Source organism: Zalophus californianus, chromosome 12 (genome assembly GCF_009762305.2).
Source record: "Zalophus californianus isolate mZalCal1 chromosome 12, mZalCal1.pri.v2, whole genome shotgun sequence".
NCBI classification, from domain to species: domain Eukaryota; kingdom Metazoa; phylum Chordata; class Mammalia; order Carnivora; family Otariidae; genus Zalophus; species Zalophus californianus.
Genome location: NC_045606.1, coordinates 100,966,244 through 100,987,661, shown reverse-complemented (window position 1 = coordinate 100,987,661; position 21,418 = coordinate 100,966,244). Strand labels below are relative to the sequence as shown.

The 21,418-nt window shown below is 57.2% G+C and overlaps 2 protein-coding genes across 2 annotated transcripts; both read left to right on the top strand.

Annotated features, from left to right (window-relative positions):
* Positions 1–1,282: 1,282 nt before the first annotated feature.
* Positions 1,283–4,238, top strand: LOC113911399 (histone H2B type 2-E1). The gene is made up of 2 exons (XM_027573954.2): positions 1,283–1,957; positions 3,968–4,238. The coding sequence occupies exons 1-2, from the start codon at positions 1,673–1,675 to the stop codon at positions 4,202–4,204; spliced, it is 522 nt and encodes a 173-aa protein (XP_027429755.1). The 5' UTR covers positions 1,283–1,672; the 3' UTR covers positions 4,205–4,238.
* A 2,313-nt stretch (positions 4,239–6,551) lies between these two features.
* Positions 6,552–20,757, top strand: IQCA1L (IQ motif containing with AAA domain 1 like). Its single transcript, XM_027574422.1, has 19 exons — positions 6,552–6,562; positions 7,194–7,521; positions 8,460–8,579; positions 8,894–9,079; positions 11,267–11,338; positions 12,851–13,059; positions 13,959–14,043; positions 14,492–14,620; positions 14,757–14,832; positions 15,311–15,417; positions 16,173–16,256; positions 16,340–16,398; positions 17,138–17,220; positions 17,378–17,485; positions 18,116–18,315; positions 18,738–18,824; positions 19,094–19,271; positions 19,635–19,873; positions 20,414–20,757. Exons 1-19 carry the CDS (start codon positions 6,552–6,554, stop codon positions 20,516–20,518), a joined length of 2,466 nt encoding a protein of 821 aa, XP_027430223.1. The 3' UTR covers positions 20,519–20,757.
* The last annotated feature ends 661 nt before the right edge of the window (positions 20,758–21,418 follow it).

Below are 21,418 nucleotides of genomic sequence, written 5' to 3'. Positions count from 1 at the left end.
CCCTGAAGTCCAAGAGCTGCCCTGGGCAGATGGAACGATGAGAGTGAACGTGAGGTGAGAAGCTGCAGCTGAGCCCTCAGCGGCGAGGCTGGAGTGAGGCTCAGACTCCAACCCTGAGGGGCTTGGCTTCGTTACTTTGTGCCTTTGTGCCTAAGTCAGTCTGCTCTAAGTATCCAGAGACGGGGTAGGGGGAGAATGGCCTCGAGAATGAGCTGCTGGGACGATGGGAACAGATGAGAACTGCTGCTACTTCAGCCAAGGGAGATCCTGGGTATGTTCGTACCAATTCCCTTTGAAGTCCCTCAGGGTCTTCAGTGTAGATCCATACTTGAGGTGCTAAGTAAGGTTTCAGAACTGGAAGAATCAAAGCAGGCTATTCAGCTTGGCTGTCCCCCCCACCCCTCGAAAAGCCAATTTCAGAAACTTCAAGAATGCTTAAAAAGCCCACAATACATATATTTCTACAAAGGCCTAAAATAAGCAGTGTTCTATTTTGGATTAAGAATTCCCTCCTGGTCTTCTTAAACCTTAGCACGGAAGATGTAGCCGGATGTTGGGAAGCGGGTGAGGAGGTGAGATTAGTGAGGTGTTGGCTGCTCAGGCTTGCTTTCACCCACCCACAGGTGATGCTTGTCTTCACTACTCTCCCCCACCTCCTCCTGATTGGGAAAACCCTCTTTCCCCCCAAGCCCATACCTCTCTCGTTGCTCCAGGTTTCTTTAATCACAGCACTTAAGAACCTGAAATATCATTCACACATAGGTGCAAAGTGAGAACTACTCCGTTGAACAGCTGTCTCTTTCCTTTGCAGCTTCCACGGGGAGCCCACATCACCTGCTTTTATGGAGAGCATCCAGTGTTTCTCTGCTCTGGCTCCTCCAGTCCGCCCAAACCCCCTCCCTGGCAGGCCCTCCCAGCCTGTGGTTTCCTGCTGCCTGCATCTGGTCTAGGCTCAGGTTCTACTCCACTTCTGCCTTCCGTCCAAGCCTCACTGTACTCGGCACGCATCGATTCCACTCTGCTTTTTCCACGGATTGTCCTGTCATTCTCCTCAAACTGTACCCCCCAAAAGACCAGCGTCAAATTCCCATTCCTTCCATGAAGCTATCTCTGGCTACTGTAGCCCTCACTAGTATTTCTTTTCTTTTTTAAGATTTTATTTTACTTATTTGAGAGAGAGAACAAATGATGGGGAGGGGCAAAGGGAGAGAGAGAGAGAGATAAGCAGACTCCCCGCTGAGCAGGGACCCCCCCCCCCCCAACGCCGAGCTCGATCCCAGGACCCTGAGATCGTGACCGGAGCCGAAGGCAGACGCTTAACCGATTGAGCCACCCAGGCGCCGCAGCCCTCACTAGTTTTTCTTTTCTGAACTCTCTGTCCCTACACCCCCTCTTTAGTCCCACTCTTCTCCTGTGAGCCGGGCCGGCTTCTTCCACCGTATTGTAGGGCTCTGCGGCGGGGGGGGGGGGGGTGCCTTGTGCTCCTCCCGATACTCCCCTGCATTTCAAGTCATGCTGAGCACAGCGGGTGTAGAGTGATCTCATAGCCTGGCTTGGTGGTGTGTGAACTCTCACAAGCGTGTACTACGCTGGGAGGTGGTGGGGGAGGGCTTCCCATTCAGAGACAGGCAATCACTTGGGGGAGAGGTGGGAGCCATTAGCCTCTTTCAAGATGAAGGGAGAGCATGTTCTGGATAGGGTTGGGCCAAGCTCCTCCCCCTCCCCCTCTCCATCCCAGGTGCTGGCCCCCAGCCCCACCTGGTGGGCAGCTGACTCCATAAACTACCCCAAGGAGCAGGAGGTGGCCGTCAGGAGGAGCAGGAGAATGAGCGCTGAGCATGGACAGCAGCAGCCGTCTGGGGGCCGAAGGGGCCGTAGTTCTGGCGATAAGAGGTCCAGAAGGCGTAGCCGGCGCAAGGAAACCTACTCAATGTATATCTACAAGGTGCTAAAGCAGGTGAGAGTGGGGAGCCAACGTGTGTGCACGCACGCGTCTGTGGGTGTGTGTGGAGTGTGCTGGCCAAAGAGCCTTGAGAGAGCACTGGACAGAGAGTCCTACCCCGTTTACTCCTGGCACTGCGGGGAGTGGCCTCAGTCAGGCACGCCGTGCCCCTCTGGAGGTGGCTCCACTCGAGCTCAGAGGCCCCTACAACCTCTCGGTATCTGTTGTGCACCTATGACGGGCAGGAGACCTTTAAAGCACGCCACCGCCGTCCAGAAGCTTCCAGGGCTTTGGACAGACAAGGTGATTATGTGGAACGTTAGGTGGGACATAATGAAAAGACAGGGAAGACTAAGAAAGTGTGGGGCTGAAGGGTGATCGAACGCCAAACCCACTACGGTACAAACAAGAGGTCCTGTTCGTGCTCGCCAGAGCAGGGAGTGATGTGTGTGAGCTTAAGTCTCGGGGAAGGCCTTCCAGCCACACAGCACCCAGTCCCGGAGGGGCTACGGGATTGGTCTGCTGCACAGAGGAGGAACCTAAGGTCCATAAAGGCTCAGTGCACTGACTGAGTCACATGACCTGACAGCCGCAGAGGTCGCACCCCCCCCCCCCATCCTGGCTCTGAGCAGGCCCCTCACCTACTTCCTGATTGTCCCACCTCTTAACCCACAGGGGCTGTGCATGCTCTCTGTGCGTGCAGCCTAGCAGAGCACCTACGAGAAGCACCTACTCCTGGCACTTGCACACTGACAAATATTTGGGGGCGTCAGTGGGCACCCGACAACTGTGTCAAGGATTCAAGGCACCCTGGCCTCCAAGCCTCTGCCCCCTCAGCGGAACCAGGGCTAGGAGCCGGCAGAACAGCTATCTTGCCTTCCCTGAGTCTACAACCCGCCTGAGTCTTACCCCTTTGTGAGAGTAGATCTAGACATGAAGCCTGTCTCCAGTCTGAGTCCCATTAGCAGTTTCGGGGACCTGACAAGCTGGGTCTCTGAGAATGCTTTTGTGGGGTCAGGTTGGGGGCGGGACCAGCACTGTCATAGACAGGCCGAAGGGCAGCAGCGGAGGGCTGACTCCAGTGACCTGAAGAGCATGGGGGTGGGAGGGAACCCTGGTGAGCCCTGCAGCTCCACCGAACCTTGGACTCAAAAACTGTGAGGCAAGGGTTGGCCCCGGGTTGGACTGGCGAAGGAGAGCTGCTTGGGGGGGAGGGGTCACCCACAGACTGTGACCCCCTCAACCCCAAAGAGAAAAAGATGTGATGACAGCACGAGGGGTTCAGGCTCGGATCCCCTGCTGCCGGTGACATCCAGAGGCTGTGCGGAGAGCCCGGGTTCCATTTCTGTCTCCACCACTGGCCTGATATGTGTCGCTGGCAGTCGCCCCTCCCACTTCACGGGGACAATACTTCATGTCTGGCCACTCCCACGTTTGGATTGTTATCAGGGCCCCACCACTTGTGTTATCGGAGGTCACCTAGGTCAAAAGCTTGGGTGACAGAGGAGGAAACTGAGGCCCAGAGGAAAGTGCCTCATTGGAGGTCAGGCAGTGACTCACAGGTGTTCTGACTCCTAGTCTGGTGCTGAGATCGTGTCACACGAGTGTGCTCTCCGGACAATAATTTGGTAACAATCTGCCAAGGTAAGTGTGTAAACCCTTGGACCCAGGGGCCACCCCGCCTCCGGGAACTTCACCGCTAGGCGTCGCTTTCTAGGAGTAACGCTGTGCAAATACACTAAACGAGAAAAAGCAAAATGCTGTGTAACTGATTCCGTTTGTCAACGGTTGATGCTTCTATGTGCTCATACAAGGAACTTAATGGCATTACTTTTTACAGTTGGGAAAACCTTTTAACTTGGTTGTAGTAGTAAAAAACCCAACCCCTATTTCCATGTCTTGGCCTCTGGAGAGAGGCTGGTGAGGCAGCCTTGCGGTCCTGAGCCAGGAGCTGCGGCCGGGGCCGGGGCCTGCTGCGTCGGGCGGAGCCTCCTCCTTAACAGAGTGGTCCCACTGCTTCTCCAGGTGCACCCAGACATCGGCATCTCTTCCAAGGCCATGAGCATCATGAACTCATTTGTGAATGACGTGTTTGAGCGGCTGGCTGGCGAGGCTGCCCGGCTGGCCCAGTACTCAGGCCGAACCACACTGACATCCCGGGAAGTCCAGACGGCGGTGCGTCTGCTGCTGCCCGGGGAGCTGGCCAAGCACGCCGTGTCCGAGGGCACCAAGGCCGTCACCAAGTACACCAGCTCCAAGTGACCCAGGGCCAAACCTTAATAAAGAGTGAACTGTTCCCGCGCACTGTGGTGATTTGGAAAGGGGAGGTGTGATGTGGGGCAAGGGTATTGTCACTCTTTATGGCTACAGGGTAGAGTCATACTTATTCATACTTTTTTTTTATTTTTTAAAGATTTTTATTTATTTGACAGAGAGAGACACAGCGAGAGAGGGAACACAAGCAGGGGGAGCGGGAGAGGGAGAAGCAGGCTTCCCGCGGAGCAGGGAGCCCGACGCGGGGCTCGATCCCAGGACCCCAGGACCATGACCTGAGCTGAAGGCAGACACTTAACGACTGAGCCACCCAGGCGCCCTTATTCATACTTTTTAAATAACTGCTTTCTGAGCGTGCCCCACGAACATCATGTGACAGTGCTTTGTAAACACACAAAGTTCTAACTGAGCTTTAACAGGACTTGGGCTCTGGATTAGAATCCTCGATCGGCTGTGTGTTAAGTCTTTCAGGCCATGGTTTCATGATGCCTTTTCTGGCAAACTATCATTTTTGTCCTGTGTTGGCCATGGGAACCACATAGATCTTATTCTTCAAGACACAAAATGGGGGGCACCTGGGTGGCTCAGTTGGTTAAGCGACTGCCTTCGGCTCGGGTCATGATCCTGGGGTCCCGGGATCGAGTCCCACATTGGGCTCCCTGCTCGGCGGGGAGTCTGCTTCTCCCTCTGACCCTCTTCCCTCTCGTGCTCTCTGTCTCTCATTCTCTCTTTCTCAAATAAAATCTTTAAAAAAAAAAAAAAGACACAAAATGGAAGGGTTCTCAATAACCTGCTGGGATCTATAGAATGTGTTTATTGTCCCCTAATGTTTTCTTCCCCCTAATTTCAGAACAAATTGGTAGGAATATTTGAGACTCCTCTTTTTCCCCAAACTTTATGTTGAAAAATCTCAAATCCACAGAAAAATTGCAAGAAAGTTCAATGACGACTTGTATATCCTTCACCTAGATTCACCACCTAACATTTGCTCACACTTGCTTTTTCTCTCTCATTCGGCCTCTGCTCTATCTTGTGGGCGTATGACCCACAGATTCCCTCCCAAGCTGTGAGGGGGTGGGGTGAAGGGGTTGCATTCAGGGAACAAGTCCAAAATCCTTTATCTTCCCTTTGCCACTGGATAGACGCAGCTTGTCCCCTTCATGTACTGAATAGGCTCACTGTAACAGGGGCTGACATCTGGATGCCGTCCTACATCCTTGACGTATATTTTCTTAGAGGCCAAGCCTCACCTGGAGATGCCATGAGAGGGGAACCAATCACCCACATTTTCGTCCCACAGCCAGAAAGGAGAGGGCCCGGGAGACCTGGCCCTGAGCCCCGCCTCTTCCCCACTCCCACTGACTTTCATACCTTGCTACGGTGTGACTCAGAGACCCACGTTAGATCGTGGAATTAGCATCTGCACTTTTGACAAGATCTCGGGTAATCTGCATGCACGTGAAAGCCACAGAACTCCTCATCTCTTGCTCCTCTTTGCTGCTCTCCCCTTTCTCTCCTTTTCCTTTGCTCTGTGCTTTATTTATTCATACGTTCCCAACTTAACACCGAATCAAAAAGGTCACCCTCAGCTGACCAGAGTCAGGGTGCTGTTGCTATGTTTTGTATTTTTCCAAAGAATGGTCTCCTGAGCCTGTTGCCCTGATGGCTACGGCCACAGATGGCTCAGAACGAGCCCCGAAGGCCACTGGGTCCCCTCTGCTACTCTTTCTAATGTCATTCTTTACACAGGCATAGTTTGCAGGAACCATGTGAAGTGCGATCAGACCCCAGGGAAACAGGTGTGCTGGTGCTCATCTCAAGGGGGAGTCGTGACTTTGCAGCCTGAACCCTGACCTTCTGACCCCAACTCCAGTGCCCCTTCCCCCTCACATCACACCTGCCTCCAGGACAGTCATCAGTAAGAGCCAAGGAGGCTGGCTCTGAGTGAAGGAGTATAGGGTTCCTCCAGCTGAGAAGTGCAATTGGAAAAATGAATGCCTTTAGGACTAACCTTCACCCGGAGCCTCACTGCTCCCAGGGTGACTTCAAATAGTGACTCCTCTTTTATTTGATCCTCACAAGAAAAGCAGCCACGGCTGACCCCACACTCTGCCCTAGCCTCCCAAGTCTTGCTACGGGAACATCCTCTGAGGTAGGGGTCCCCAGTCCTGTAACCTACTGCCCCCTCCCCTCACAGCCTTAGAACATTGAGACAATGGGCCAGAACTCTCAAAACTGGGCTGTTCTGGCTTTCGGGGCGTGGAGTCAAGGTGGAGGCACAGCTTCTGTGGACTGCATGACCAGCTCACAAAGGGAACTGTGAGGAGTGGGCACCATGTCTGAGGGGTGAGTGAGGAGCAGGAGTGGAGCCCCCAGGGCCGGGGCAGGTGGGTGGGGAGAAGGGGTGCCGGGGAGAGGGGGTTGGGTGCCGGGCCAGCCCTGGCTAGGCCCCAGCCATTCACACAGCAACCCCTGGCTGTGCCGGTCTGTGGTCAGCTTTCCCTCTTCGGACTTTCCTTGAACTACTTATTCCAGAATCAGGGGAAGGGACCCTTCTCTACACTCATCCCTTAGCCCCACTTCCCACTCACCCTTCTAGACGACCGCAGCATCCCTGGGCTGCACCCTCTCCCCGGAGGGACGGACTGCGGACTCCAAGAGGCCTCTTCCTTAGAGGGAGCCCCTGAGGGCCATGCCTATCCCTCACCCTCCTTGCTAATCCATCAGTGGCCTCCCTCCTCCCAGTGATCCCAATCTCCCCCACCTGCTGGAGGCCTGGACGTGTGTTCTCTTCACTACCACCTCACTCCCCCTCAGGACCCCTCCGGGCCCATGAGTAACCTTAACTGCACACCTCTGGAACCCCGAGTTCACGCTCCCCAAAAGGCTCAGCAGAGCCCGTCTTCCCCATCCTTCCCCCCCTCCCCCACTCCTGCGAGGCGCAGATCCGAGGCCTCCTGCGCCCTCTCCTCTCCAGAGCTTACCAGCGCCTCTGGGACTCCTCCCACGTGACCCTGCAAGAGCTGCTGGACCAGGAGCAGCCCCTGCTCGAACCCGTGCCCCCCAGGGAGCGGCAGTCGTTCCAGTACAGGCTCTCGTCGATCTACCTGTACTACCTGGGGCTGATGCGCCGGTTCGACACCCTCTACGACCAGATGGTGCAGCCACAGAAGCGGCGGCTGCTGCGGCGGCTGCTGGACAGCGTGGCGGGCCGCGTGCTGGAGCTCAAGGACGACCTGGTGCGCGCCGACCTGAGCGAGTACCACTGCCTGGAGCGCGTGCTGCAGGACCTCAAGCTCACCCCGGTGCGCGGGCCGCGCTGCGGAGCCACGCCCACTCCAGCGGAGGGGCGGGGTGGCGGGTAGCCTTGACCTCCCGCGGACACGCAGCCACGGCTCCACCACCTGGGGCGGGAGGGGGCGGAGAGGCCTGATCTCCCAGGGACAATCCTGATGTTAGGACCTCTGCAAGGGAAGGGGAACGGGGTAGATCAGGGGATGGGGTTTGATCGCGAGGAGGGTTTCAGGAAGAGGGGGTGCATGCGGGTAGTTGGGGGATGGCTAGAGAGTCAGGCTGGAGGCTTCGCGGGGCTGGGAGTACCCACCAACCGCAGAGGCTTGGTGAAGACAGTCCCCCAGAGGCCCGCTTCTCAAAGTGTGGTTCTTGGACCAACAACATCAGCATCACCTAAGACTTTGTCAGAAATGCAGAATCTTGGACCACAGCTCAAACCCACTAATCTGCTCCTGCATTTTAACAAGCCTCTAGGGTGATGTGAATGCTCCAGTCTCCAGGCTGCCCCAAGGGCATGGGCCACTGCTCCCCATCCGAAGAAGTCTCAAAGTTTCCAGACCTGCTGCATCAAACTCAGCTGTGGACTTGAAAAAACAAACTAACAAAAACAGACTCTCCAGGCCCTGCCACTCTGATGTGGTAGTCTGGGGAGGGCCTAGGAGTCTGCATTTTAAGAGCTTCCCAGTTGATTCTGATGCACAGTCAGGATTGGAACCACTGCCCATTATGTATCATGATTCTCCAGAATTCAACTCCGGTTACATGGTGGGGCAGGGAGATAGAGGGATGAGCTTAAGGGGACCTGCCCAGAACCCATACATCTCCCGCCCCAGGGCTCTAGGATGAAGGAAACCACCCCCAGGGTCTGTGTAAGCAGCTAAAATGGTAATATCAGCCAGAGGCTCTGGATTTTGAGTCCTGACCCTCCTTCCCCCATATTGCCCCAAAGGCAGACCTGGAGGTTCCAATCCCCAAATACTTTCTGCTGGAGCAGTCCACAATTCTGAAGGAGCGAGGGCTGATGCTGGCAGAGATCCTGTCCAGAATGGAGCCAGTGACCTCTGAGGGCGTAAGTCAGGGACACGCCCTCCCAGATTCCTCTCATACACCCCTCCCAGAACAGAGATGCCATCTTCCGGGACAGAGAGGATTTGCCCTGCCCTATTCCCACCTCAGAGTGCTCTTTGGGGAATCCCTGGCCTGCTTCAAGGATGCTCTCGTGCTCCTCGAAACCTCTGACAGCAAGATAGAAGACAGGACTTGGGCACTCCACTGGGAGGACCATGTCCCCAGCATGTTGTTTGGTGGATGGTCTCCCAGCTGCTAGCCTGGGTACAAGCCCTCTCTCGTCTTCTCCTGCTCCTTTGCCCCTGCTGTGGCCAGGGTTTTCCAGAAATGCACCGGACCGAGGCCATAATCCTACTGCAAAGGGCTGAGCGGGCCAGGCAAGGCCGGCTCCGAGCCACCTTCATGCGAGAGATTCGGAAAGAGGAGGAGCGGGATAGGAAGATTCGAGAGGACAGTTGGCACAGGTTCAATCAGGACCAAGCAGCTATCACCATACAGAAGGTAACCCCCCAGCACCCAGGAGGAAGGTCAGGGTTGAGTCACCTCTTCCAAGGAAGACTGCCTGGCTCAGCAATGGAGGACAGAGGTGCAGGTGCTTGGATTCTGTTGCCCCCATAACCAGATCCTAAACTGGGGACCTAATCAGTTAATAAGCTTGTATCTTATGCTATATCTCATAAAAGCCCCAGAAACAGAAGGATCATTAAAATTAGAGGAGAAAGATCCATAATAGGGTAGCAGAACATAGTAGATGATCATTCCGGAAACTCATAAGACTGTTAAAGATGAGTCACTAAAATGGATCCTGAGACTCCTGGCAGCTGAGGTAAAAGGAATGGTGATGAATGAAACAGAGCTTGAGAACTGATGTGATCCAGATGTCCTCAAGGTCTGTGCCATCTGGGTCACCCATGGAAATAACAGAATTACATCCCATCCGCCCCACTGCAGAAAACCCAGCCCCATCCCTAGGTGTCCCTGTGCCTTCTTACCGTCCTGGTGGTCACCCCTCTCTTCTACTCTGGATGGCCATTCCGTACCTCTCAGCCCTTGCTGTCCCCCAGCGTGTGAGTGAGTGTGTGTGTGTGTGTGTGTGTGTGTGTGTGTGTGTGTGTGTGTGGCTTCTCTCATCACTGAGTCCTGCTGACTCAGGCTTACTCTGTTTGGTACTGGTTACCAGCTTAAGGAGACTGGAGTGGCCGTAGGAAAATTCCAGTGCCGAAAGGGAACCCTTTGCTCCTGCAGCATCGTAGCTCCTGAGACTGCTGCCCTGCCCCATCACAGGACGTCCCTTGCCACTTTTTCTTTCCAGAAGCAGGCCCAGAACTGCTGACATGGGGCTGGTCTTTCTGTCTCCAATGAACGTCTTCTCCCAGCTTCTCTCTCAAGCCCCAGTGCCTCGGCAACTGTCTGCTAGCCCGAGAGAGGAAACTGAGAACTCCTTTCTGCCAAAGCCCAGAAGCAAACCAACCAATTAACAAATAATAACTCAAGAAGATACATGCCCTCCAAATGGGATAGATTTTTAGGCTTTTTTTAAAGATTTTATTTATTTATTTGAGAGAGAGAGAAAGAGCACAAGAAGGGGAACAGCAGAGGGAGAGGGAGAAGCAGGCTTCCCGCTGAGCAGGGAGCCTGACAGGGGGCTCCGTCCCAGGGCCCTGGGATCCTGACCTGAGCCGAAGGCAGACGCTTAACTGACTGAGCCACCCAGGAGCCCCTAGATTTTTAGATTTTTAATCAATGCACGGAGCATGCCCATCTGAGCCCCCTGCATCTGGCTGACTTAATGTCAAGCTGGCCCACGGATGAGGAGGAGGCCCTGCCCCCAGGGCTCGCTAAAGCAAGCCCTTCCAGGAGGAAGGTCAGTCCCGAAGAAGCCCCGCTTCTCCCCTGAAAGCCGAAGCAAGTCATTTTGTCCCTGTTGCCAGACACCGAGAATGTGGAAATACTGCGGACCCAGAGGCTGCTCTCTGAGGTTCTGTTATGGAACAGACGCCACCTGGCCGGGTCCTGGCGCTGCCTCCCCCTGCCCAGTGCCCCGCCCCCACCCCACTGGTACCGGGCTCTCCATGGGGCTGAGAGCAGCCGGAGGCCTGGGAGAAGAGCACTGGGCAAGGAGTCAGGAGCCCTGGCCCTGTCTCAGCTCCGCCCGAATGGGCTCTTAGACCCGGGAGAGGCCATGTCCTGTCTCCAGCCTCAGTTTCCTTGGGTCAGAACTGTAGGAATTCACCAGGGGAGGTCCACGGCCCTTACAAGGTGGAGGTGGGGGGGGGGATCAAGTATGTATTTCAAATGCTGTGGGAATTCTGAGAAGTGAGAGTAGGAGTGCTTCTGGGAGAAGGTGGTATTTGAACTCGACCTCAAAAGAGACAGCAGATTAGACAGTGGGGATGAGAAGGAGGGAATTCCTAGGGGCCCCTGAGGGGGAAAGCCTTGGAGCTGGACCGCGTGGGTGCCTACCGGCCCTGCCCTGTCCTGAGCTGCCCCTGCTCAGGGTGTCACTTGCCCACGAGCAGCCCTGGGAGGTGTCCTCGCTGGCACTCCTCCCCCACCTCCCACCCCAAAGCTCCCCTAGCCAGACCTTTCCTTGTGAGGGGCTAGCACTTCTCCCTGGGGCTGATGGCACGAGCCGCACCCCTGCAGAATTGCAGTGTGGGGCGTGTCTGGGCCCATGTGTCCCTCCAGGTGTGGAAGGGTTGCCTGCAGAGGAGACGTACTCAGCAAGACCGGCGAACGGAGATGGAGTTCATTGGCATGGTAAGCCCCCGCCTCGCTCCAGGCAGGGGCTCGGGCTGGGCTAGTGCATGGGGTCTCCTCCCCTCTTTTTTTGTCCCTCTGAGCCCCCTGTACAGCTCCTCACTGCCCACGCCTCCCTCCACTTGGGACTGTGCTTGGCATGAGTGGAGGGATTCAGGCCTGGGGACCCTGGCTAAAGGATCCTTCGGGGTTCGAAAAAGAGCGAGAAGGACCAGAAAACTACCACCAAGCCCCGTCCCTTTCTACCCCTCCCTCTCTAAAACCTTTGGAAGGCTCTCCCATGTGGGGCAGGATGAGGGATTGTAGCCCAGAGCATCCTGGACCTCATGTTCATGCCGCTAGTCGGAAGGAGAGGCTGAGTGGGTGCACACAGCAGAGGAAGGAGGCCACAAGGCTAGTGGGGAGCCCCTCCCTCCAGGGCTCTTACAGCCTCTGGGAGAACCACGGGGGCCAGGGTGGGTGGGGGCATACCCTTTCACAGCAGAGTGTTTCAGGCCACAGTCTCCCCACCTGCTCTGAGGGGCCCAGACTGGCTTCTCCTCTGCAACGCAGGGAGTCTGGCTGAGTGTTACCTGGGTCCATGAGCACGAGTGTGCAGCTAGGCGAGTGTGGGTGGTAGGAGGAGCAGGCTCCCAGTGCTTGTGCGGGCAGGCTGAACGGGCCCCACTCCCTGAGTAACACCTGTCCCCTACTCTCAGCTGGATCTTACTTCCGGCTAGTCTCTGCTGACTTCGGCCATGGTGGGGGTGAAGGGTGTGATCCCTGAGAAGGAGCTTTGCAGTGGGCAGAGCCTGTGAAGGCCTCCTGATAAAGGGAGTTGGGGAGAGGCTGGGCTGGGGCACCAAAGGGATCCGAGGCAAGGGCCGGGTGGCTATTCTAGGAGGCTTGGGGGCTTCAGAAGGAAGGAAGGATCAGGGGGCATGATGGGAGTGGAGGTCAGACTTGGGGGCCTGGAGAGGTGGACCCCCAAGAGGCAAGAGCAGGCAGAGGGAGGCCAGGGTCGGGCCTTGGGGGGAGGTGGGGGGGCATGGCATGGTGGTGGGTGAGGAATGAGCCTGGCCGCCTGGGCCCATCAACAGTGTGAGCTCAGCGTTTTCAGTAATTGTCTCTGCGCAGAGTGATATTTAAAATACATTTGGGAGCCAATGAGGCGGGAAAGTGGCTGCGAGAGCGGCTGCCAACACGGGCCGCTGGGGCGGGGGTGTGCGTGGGGGCTGGGGCCGGAGGCTCACAGGGGAGGGTGTGCTGGGGGGACCGGGCAGGGGGGCCAGCCCAGATGCATCTAGCAAACTCATTATCAGAGTAATTTACACAGGCGAGTTTTGGCTCCAAACACGATTTCTCCCGATGCAGGCATGCCCGCTGTTCCGTGTGGGTGTGTATGCAGGGCCTCACGTGTGCCGTGCGCTGGGGAAGCAGGGGGGCAGGTGTGTGTGCCTGGGGCCAGGGGCTGGGCCCTCCACACTCCCACTCCCACTCCCGACTCCCTGCGTCTCTTCTCCGCTTCGCCAGCTCCCCTCGCCACCCAACCAGGCGGGGAATGTGGGTGTCGTGTATCAAGCCGGCTTCAGGGAGGATGTCCGGAGGATCCGCCAGATAGAGAAGGAGGAGGAGTTCCAGTTGGCGATGGTGAAGACCCACGACTCTCTCAGAGAGACAGAGGGGCCTGACATGAAGGAGAAACTGAAGGAGCAGATCCGACAGTGGTTTATTGAGTGCCAGTCAGTGTCTCCAGCCTCAGCTGACCCAACCTTCAGCCCCTCTTTCCCTCCTCACCGCCGTGCCCCCGCATCTGTTCTGTTCTCTAGTCTGGGCTGGACCCTTTTCTCCATCCACTCCCATCCTCCTTCCCTCACTGCTCACACCCTGACTTAAACCTGGGGCCCCCACCCATCTCTGCACATGACTTCTCATTTCCCTGGATGGAAAAGAAAATGCCAAAACTAGATGAGGAAGGCATCCATGGATGCCCCCTGAGGAGTCTCTCCTTTCTAATCTGTAACTCTCTGCTCCTTCCCTCTTGTCCTCTATGCCCCTAGTCCTTTTTCTTTCTTCATCCTTCCCTCTATTTAACTGTCCATCCATCCACCCACTCTTCTACCCCATCCATCCATCCATCCATCCACCCGTCCATCCATCCACCCACCCACCCACCCATCATCCATCCATCCATCCACCCACCCACCCACCCAGCCATCCACCCACCCATCATCCATCCATCCACCCACCCATCATCCATCCATCCACCCACCCGTCCATCCACCCATCCATCCACCCACCCACCCACCCAGCCATCCACCCACCCATCATCCATCCATCCACCCACCCATCATCCATCCATCCATCCACCCGTCCATCCACCCGTCCCTCCACCCACCCATCATCCATCCATCCATCCACCTGTCCATCCACCCGTCCCTCCACCCACCCATCATCCATCCATCCATCCACCTGTCCATCCACCCGTCCCTCCACCCACCCATCATCCATCCATCCATCCACCTGTCCATCCACCCATCCATCCACCCACCCATCATCCACCCGTCCATCCACCCATCCACTCATCCATCTGTCCATCCACCCATTTGTTCATCTCTCTGACCATTTTATGTTTACTTAGTGCCCTTACTGGCCGATTCCCTGATTATCCAGATGAGTCTGTAGGTGGATCCGACCTGATCTTTGCAGACAAGACTCCAGAACAGGTACCCTATAGGTGGAGACAGGAGACTTTCTGTGGTAGGTGGGATCTGAGGTTACAGACGGTCCTGAGTGTAAACTGAGGGTGGCAGTAGGGTTGGGGGGAAAGGTCAGCCTCAGCGGAGGCAGATGTGGTTGGAGGAAATATATGTAGCTAGCCAGACTACATGGGGGGGGGTAGGGAGTGCTTGTGTCTGGAGAAGACATCTTTGGCCAGGGAGAGACAGCATGCCTGGTGAGTCTCTTTGGGACTTCAAATCCCCATGGGCCAAGAAAGAGCAGCTGCTCTGATCGGAACACCTCTTTCTTCTTGGACCCCAGTGAGGTCTCTGGACTCTTGACTATCTGGACCCTATGAGTGACCCCAGTCCACCCCCGTCTCAGGCCTGGGTTCTTTTGCTCCTATAGAATCCCGTTGGTCTTCTCTGAAATGTCTTCCATCATTGGTCACAGGTAAAAATGGAACTGGAGGCACAGATCCAGGCGAGCAAAAAAAAGGACCAAGAGAGAAACAAGGAAAAAGAAAAGGAGAGAAACGAGAGGAAGCAGAAGAAAGGGAAGAAAGAGAAGACCAGGAAGGGGGTAAACACCCACTTGGTGTGGGCCAAGTGGGCAGGGGGAACGGAGTCTGAGGAGATTCCTGGTGGGGGGCTGGTCTGAGGAGAGTAAGGGTCAGAGACCATGAGGGGGTCGAGATCAAAGGATGTTTCTGTTCTAGGAAGCAGACACAGTGCTGAAAGTGTGGCCATCCAAATTTATACCAGTGATTAATGCCGGACATGAGGAGTACATAAGTAAGGCAGGAGGAGGCTGGGGAAGAGTGTCCAGGCCTTGTGAGGGCCTTGGGGTGACCCTGGGTCCTGGGGAAAGTGGACACACGCTGTGTGGGTAGTGAGGTGGCCGTGTGGGTGTGTGGATGTGTGGGCCGAGGGGAGAAGGCCGAAGGGGACAGAAGTGTGGGGTGCGATTCCCTGGGTGGGGGGAGTTATGCCTTTGATCTGAATCCTGCAGATGCGGCCTTGGGGTCAGGCCTTTGTGGTCTGGGTAGAAGCAGGGCCAGACAGCCCTGTGAGGAGGGAGGTACCAGCGTGGGTCAGGTTCCTGGTCCCTGCATGCATGTGTGTGAGACAGACAGACAGACAGACAGGTGCAAAGAGACAGAGCAAGAGAGAGGGGGACCAGGCTGGGTCAGGTTCCCGGCCGAGTGTGTGTGAGTGTGTGGGTGCCCTGGGACTCTGAACTTCGTTCCTCTGTCCGTCTCTCCACGGTTAGACCTGTGGAGGAACCAGTATGAGAGTATATACCCGAAACAGAATTTTGACCCCGAGATGCTCCGGATGGAGAAGAGGAAGGAAGTAGAGCAGGAGATCCGGATACAGGTGAGTGAGCTGGCTCAGGGCCTCCCGGCGGCCCTCCCCCGCCCCCTCCCTGGACCTCCCCTGCTTCGGGCTCTTCCCCTCAAGCCCCTGGCCTGCCCCTCTTCTGTAGCAGCCTCTATGTGCTGCCTTTTCTGTGTCATTCTAGCTCCACCTTGGTCCATCTCGGTCCCCATCATCCTCTGCGTCTCTCTGGTCCCTCTCTCCCTGGGGTGTGGAGGGGCTCTGGGCCAGGGTCACGCCCACCATCATGCCCACCAACCCTTCAGGAGCTCCTGCCATGTGGCTGCAGGGCGTACCTTGGGAGCCTTAGGTCATGTCACCTTTCCAACACCCCTGAGGTGGGCGCCATGATTTTCCTGATGTGAGGCAACAGGCTGATACGTCCTGCAGCTGCTCACGTCACACAGATTTTAAGGGGTGGGTCTGGGACTTGAACCGAAAGCCAACTGACTCCATCCTGGAGCTTCTCCCCACACTGATGGCAGGCGAGGGCTAGGCTCCTGCATGAGCAGGATATGGATTGGCCCTGGGTGTGGACTGGCGCAGGGACGGGCAGGGGGAGAAAGGCAAAGCCTGCAGGTCCCAGAAGGGCGTGTAGGAAGGTTGTTGGTGGGCACCCTGTTGCCTTCCCTGGGCTTGTCTCGCTCTTCTCTGAGGCTGCGCTCCCCCTGCCCGCCCCTGTCCCAGTCCTCGCCCCTCCCACCTGTCCTCTCCAGCCGCTGGCTGCCCCACACAGCTCCCTGCTGTCCCCCCAGGTGGATGAGCTGATGCGTCAAGAGCTGAAGACCCTGCGCCTGGCCGTGGACAGGGAGGAGGGGAGACCCTTGAAGCAGCCGAAGGCAAGAGGAGGGGCGGAGGCGCACGCGGCGGGGGAGGGGCCAAGGACCAGAGGACAACTGCCCGTGTGCTTGTTTCCAACCAGAAAAAGACCGGGAAGAAAGCTGGGAAGAAGAAGAAGGAAAAAGATCTGACCCCAAACAGGTAGCAGACCCTTTACCTTATCGTGGGTGGTGAGCAAACCCTGGCCCAGGACCGATCGGACTTCTGGTCCTGGTTCTGTTGCTGTGTGGCCTGGAGAAAGTCACTTAACCTCTCTGACTCCCTGTCCTCGTTACCCAAGTACCCACCCTGCCAAACCCACAAGATGGCTGTGAGGATCAAATAGAAGCATGAGAAAATGCTTTGAAAATGACGGTGCAGAGGAAGATGTGAGTGGAGGATTGTCCTCAGTGCTCCCTCCTTCCTGTTCCCCCCTCCAGCGTTTTGCCTTAATCAGCTCTGTCCCTACCAAAGCCATCGGCCCCTGGATGCCACTCTGGGGCCTTGAGGAACTTGCCAGTGGTCCCTGTCTAGTCACTTCTTTGGTGCAGTGAGTCTCGAGCACACTGATGTCAGCTGCTTCCAGGAGTGTGTACACGAAATGTGATTTCTAGAAAGAGGGGGATATGTCACCCAGATGACTGGGTTTCTGATGGTGGAACTTTGAGCAGACTGATGGAGGAAGGGTCGCAGAGGGCGCTTCTCACACCCCACTCAACCCACAGAGCACCCACTGTGGGCAGACTGCCTTCTGGGCCAGTGGGTTGGGGCTGTGCCTTCTGGTGCTGGCTGTCCAGTGGCACCATGGGTATTTTTGACCTCAAGCCTGTAGCACCATGCCACTCATCTCTGCCTCCACTTCCCTTCATCCTTGGGGCCCCCTCTGTGCTGTCCTCTGCAGGTCCGTGGACTCCCTGTTTGAAGAGCTCGTGGTCTTTGGCTTTCTAAGGAAGAGCGAGACAGTGGCCTTGAAAGATTACATCGGTGAGACCCCTCCCCAGCGCCTGCTCCCGGGCTGAGGAGCGGTGCCCCGGCCACGGCCCCCTGCAGTGGCTGGCCTCCACCCTCGGCAGTGAGCCCGCTCCTCAAGTGGCTCTCTCTTGGCCCTGCCCCAGTGGATGCCACTCGCCTGTCCCCCCAGGTGACTGCCTCTATCTTGGATCCATTCTGAACCTGGCAAACAAGTTGCCTATGCCTTCCCTGTTTGACATACGACAGAATGTGGCCTTGTATGGGGTCCTTCGGCTTGGTGAGATGCCCTGGGGAGCGGGGAGAGCCAACTCTGGCCGGTGGCTCTTGGGGGAGCTGGGGTGCATGTCAGGGTGGCTGAGGTGGGCATGTCCTCTGTGCCATGGATCCATGCTGGGCTCCTCCTGCCTTCCCCAGGCCCTGCTGGAGGTCACACCCAGATTGGGCCACCCCAGAAGTCATGTGAACTCTTGACCTACCGAGGAGTCCACTTTTCCAGCCCCTCACCCAACCCCAAGTGATATCCCATAGTCTGTCCCCTTCCTGGAAGACCAGGGTCTTTCTGAAGCGGTTGGTCATAGGTCCTTTAATTCTACCCCTTCACGATCCAGAAGTGGAAAGAGATGGCACAGAAGACAGAAGGGGCATTGGAAGGGGATAGAAGGCTCCCTCCTGACCTTGCATCTAGCTCTTTATAATTGTACCTGGGGAGCCAATGGAAGTCCTCTGGGCGGCCTCTCTCAGCGTGCCTGCCTAGGGGATAGCTCACACACTGGGGGACAGCCGCGCAGCTGGGGTCCAGACTTCATCCCACCCAGCCCTGGGCCTCTGGCCTCGCCTTACACAGTGGCTTCCACCCCGGTCCTTTACCGGCCTACTGCCTGCCTCTGGCCCCTGTTTCCTCTCTTAGGCTCCCCAGATATACACTCCATGGCTCCCCTCATCCGCTCCATCCTCCTGGTGGGCCCCTCTGGCATGGGGAAGAAGATGCTGGTCAAGGCCGTGTGCACAGAAACTGGGGCCAACCTGTTCGACCTGTCACCTGGCAACCTGCAGGGCAAATATCCCGGCAAGATGGGGGTGCAGATGATAGTGCATATCGTCTTTAAGGTCTGGGTCCCCCGACTTTGGCATTTCTAGTGCTCAGGCGGTGCCCACAGAGCAGGGTGGGCTTTATGCTCCCATCTGCCTATTTGGTGTGATTTCAGGAGCTGGTGAGGTCTCCCTACCAACCCCTGCTAGGAGCCTGTGGATTCCTGAAGCCCTGGGGATGGGGGAGGTGGGGGGAAGTGGGGAGCAGAGCAGTTTCTTTCATGGTAGAGCTGAGGCTTAATATGCAGCCTCCCCACGCAGGGAGGGCAGAGATTCTGTTCCCATGGAGGTGTGGTGGAGGGCCGGCAGGCTGAGAGGTGGGGCGGGCCGCACGTGGGAAATGGGGGCCGGAGCTCCAAGGCCAGCCCTTGGACCAGGCGGGGAGGTGACCCTTGCCCAGGGACATCTGACGCCAGGTTTTTATTCTCTGACCTGTCCAGGTGGCTCGACTCTTACAGCCCTCTGTGATCTGGATTGGGAATGCCGAGAAGAATTTCTATAAGAGGGTCCCAAAAGAAGAGAAGGAGGTGTGGGCACCTGGGTAGCAGCGTGAGCCATGGGCAAGGCCGGCTTGGGCTTGTTTAAATCAACTCCAAACCTCACCTGCCGTGGGGCCTTGGACAAGTTCCCTGTCCTCCTGATGCCTTTTTCCTTATCCTGGAAGCAGGACTGGCCTCCTGCCCGTGTCCCCCCGACCCCAGTGTCCACGCGAGGCTGAGTGTGGGCATGTGCTCCGAGAGAACTCAGAAGCCCACAGAAGTCACATGTCTCTCCCCCACCCATCTCCCCAGAGCAGATGGACCCAAAGCGAATAAAGAAGGATCTCACCAAGGCCCTGAGACTGCTGGGCCCAGGAGACCGTGTGATGCTGATAGGGACAACTGACCAGCCGCATCTGGCAGAGATGAAGGGGCTGTGCCGGACCTACGAACGGATCCTCTACATGCCGCGGCCCGATTACGCTTGTCGCTACGGTGAGGCCCCGTGACGTGAGGGCAGGCCGGACAAGGGATCCGGGGACCACCCCTGCCAGAGCCTCCTCACCCTTCTTCCCACCCCACTCTGCTCTGAGACCCTGCCTCCATGGCAGGAAAGGGCAGCCAGACAGCCCGGTGGCCTGGGTCCTGGCCTGGCTCCGTGGACACGGGCAGGCCACGTAAGTCCTCCGAGTCTCACTTCCTCGTGTTCAGTGGACAGGATGATGCTCACCTTCCTGGGAGGGGAGGCACTGATGTGCACAGAGCCGCTCTCCAGAAGCACAGACCTCATTTCAGATAGAGGCGGAGGCTCTCACTGCTTGCTTCTCCCTGCCCTGTGTCCTCCCCAAACACCTGCAGTGCTCTGGAGGCAGATGATAGAGGCCCGGGGAGTCCAGGTGACCCAGAACCTAGACATCAGTGCCCTGGCCAAGGTGTCCGATGGCTACACACCCGGTCACATTCTCCAAGCCATCCACTCAGTGCTGACCGAGCGGCGGGTCCTGCAGCTATCCAAGCGGCCCCTGGTGGCCTCAGAGTTCCTGGGGCATCTGGCCAAGCTGGAGCCGGTGTACCAGGAGGAGGAGGAGTCCCTGAAGGTGAGGCTTCGGGGGTGGGCGTAGCAGGGAGGCCAGGAGGGAGGGTAACGGGCCAGCACTAACCAGGGAGTCAGCCCTCTGAAGCCCCCCTTAGGCCCCTCCCTCTGCTCCCCCATGGAGTTTAGCTGGGAAGGGGACAGGAAATCACAGGGAAGGGCATGTGGGCAGGACCAACTTACCTGGTGTCCCCAATGGCCGGAGCCCGAAAGTGCCACCTGGGCATTAAGAGCCCGTGGTCGGTCCTGGCACCAGCAGACACCCACTTTCCCCACCTCAGTCACTGCCCACCAGTGCCCCGTGGGTGGCAGGATGGCCACGGAGAGAGGGCTTGCCCCTGACAATGGCTGACCCCGTGGCCTGGAGTATTTGGTGGAGAGCAAGGGAAACCGAGACTCTAGCAGGACGCCTGAGCCGGGGAAGAGAGGAGAACCGGCTGCTGCCACGGAGGGCACGTCTGTGGAAAGGGGAGGGCAAGGTCGGGAGGCAGAAGCCGGGGGTAAGAGCCAGTGCACTCCCCCCTCCCCCGCCTCCTCCCACCAGGACTGGTATTTCAAGACTCCACTGGGCAAGAGGAGGCTAAAACTCATCAAGGACCAGGACGCTGAGGAAGCCAAGCTGGCGAAGGAGAAGAAGAAAAGGAAGTGATGGTTGAGGGCAGGGTGCCCGAGGCTGGCAGGGGGACTGGGCGGCCCCCGGGAGTGGAGGGCCTGGGGCAGAGGCATAAACGGCCACACAGCGCGGGGAGCAACTCTCTCTGTCCATCTCCGTGCTTCCCGCCCCTGCTCTGCGGCCCCTGCCTGTGCCCAGCCTCCCCCTCTCGCCCCACCCCTGCTGGCCCTCCGTCCTCACCCACTCACGGCCTTCACCCTCAGGCCGCAGAGCCCTGTCCTCTGACCCGCACCCATGTCTTCGTCTCCTGTTGGCTCCTGTCCTGGCTCCCCAGCTCTCTTCCTCCTTGGGGTTTTTAAGAGAGAAAAAAAATAGGAAAAGAAGGAAAGAAGGAAAAAGAGAAGGGAGAAGGAAGTTCCATAGTAAGTCTGGAAAAAGGAAAAAAAACAAAACCAAGTTTGGAAGTCAGCAGCCCCTGGTGTTAGCCCCACCTCGGTGAGAACTCCCTGGGTGATCTTGCACAGACCTTTCCTGTCTCTGGGCCCCAGTCTCCTTACCTGTAAGACAAGGAGAGGTTGGACCAGCCTCCAAGGTCCCTGGTACTCTAGGGTTTGATTATCCTTACAAAAGGGTGTCAGTGGGGTGAAGACTCTTAGGCAGTGGCAGGGTGGGGTAGAGGAGGGTTCTAGGGAGAAAGGGTGTAGTAGGTGGCCAGAACAAGGGCTCTTGGTAGAGCCAGTGCCTTCTCCGAGTGGTCTCCACGTCTTTCTGAAACATGCCTGCTCCCCACCCACCGGCCCAAGCTCTGCTCTCCTTCCTTTGGCCCAGAGCCTGTCCCTCAGGGAGTGGATGGGACACAGCCTCCTGCCCCCAGGTGGAAGTTCATCTGTGGGTCCCCTTTTGTGGGGAGGGAAGAGTTGGGGTGCTGGAGAAGGG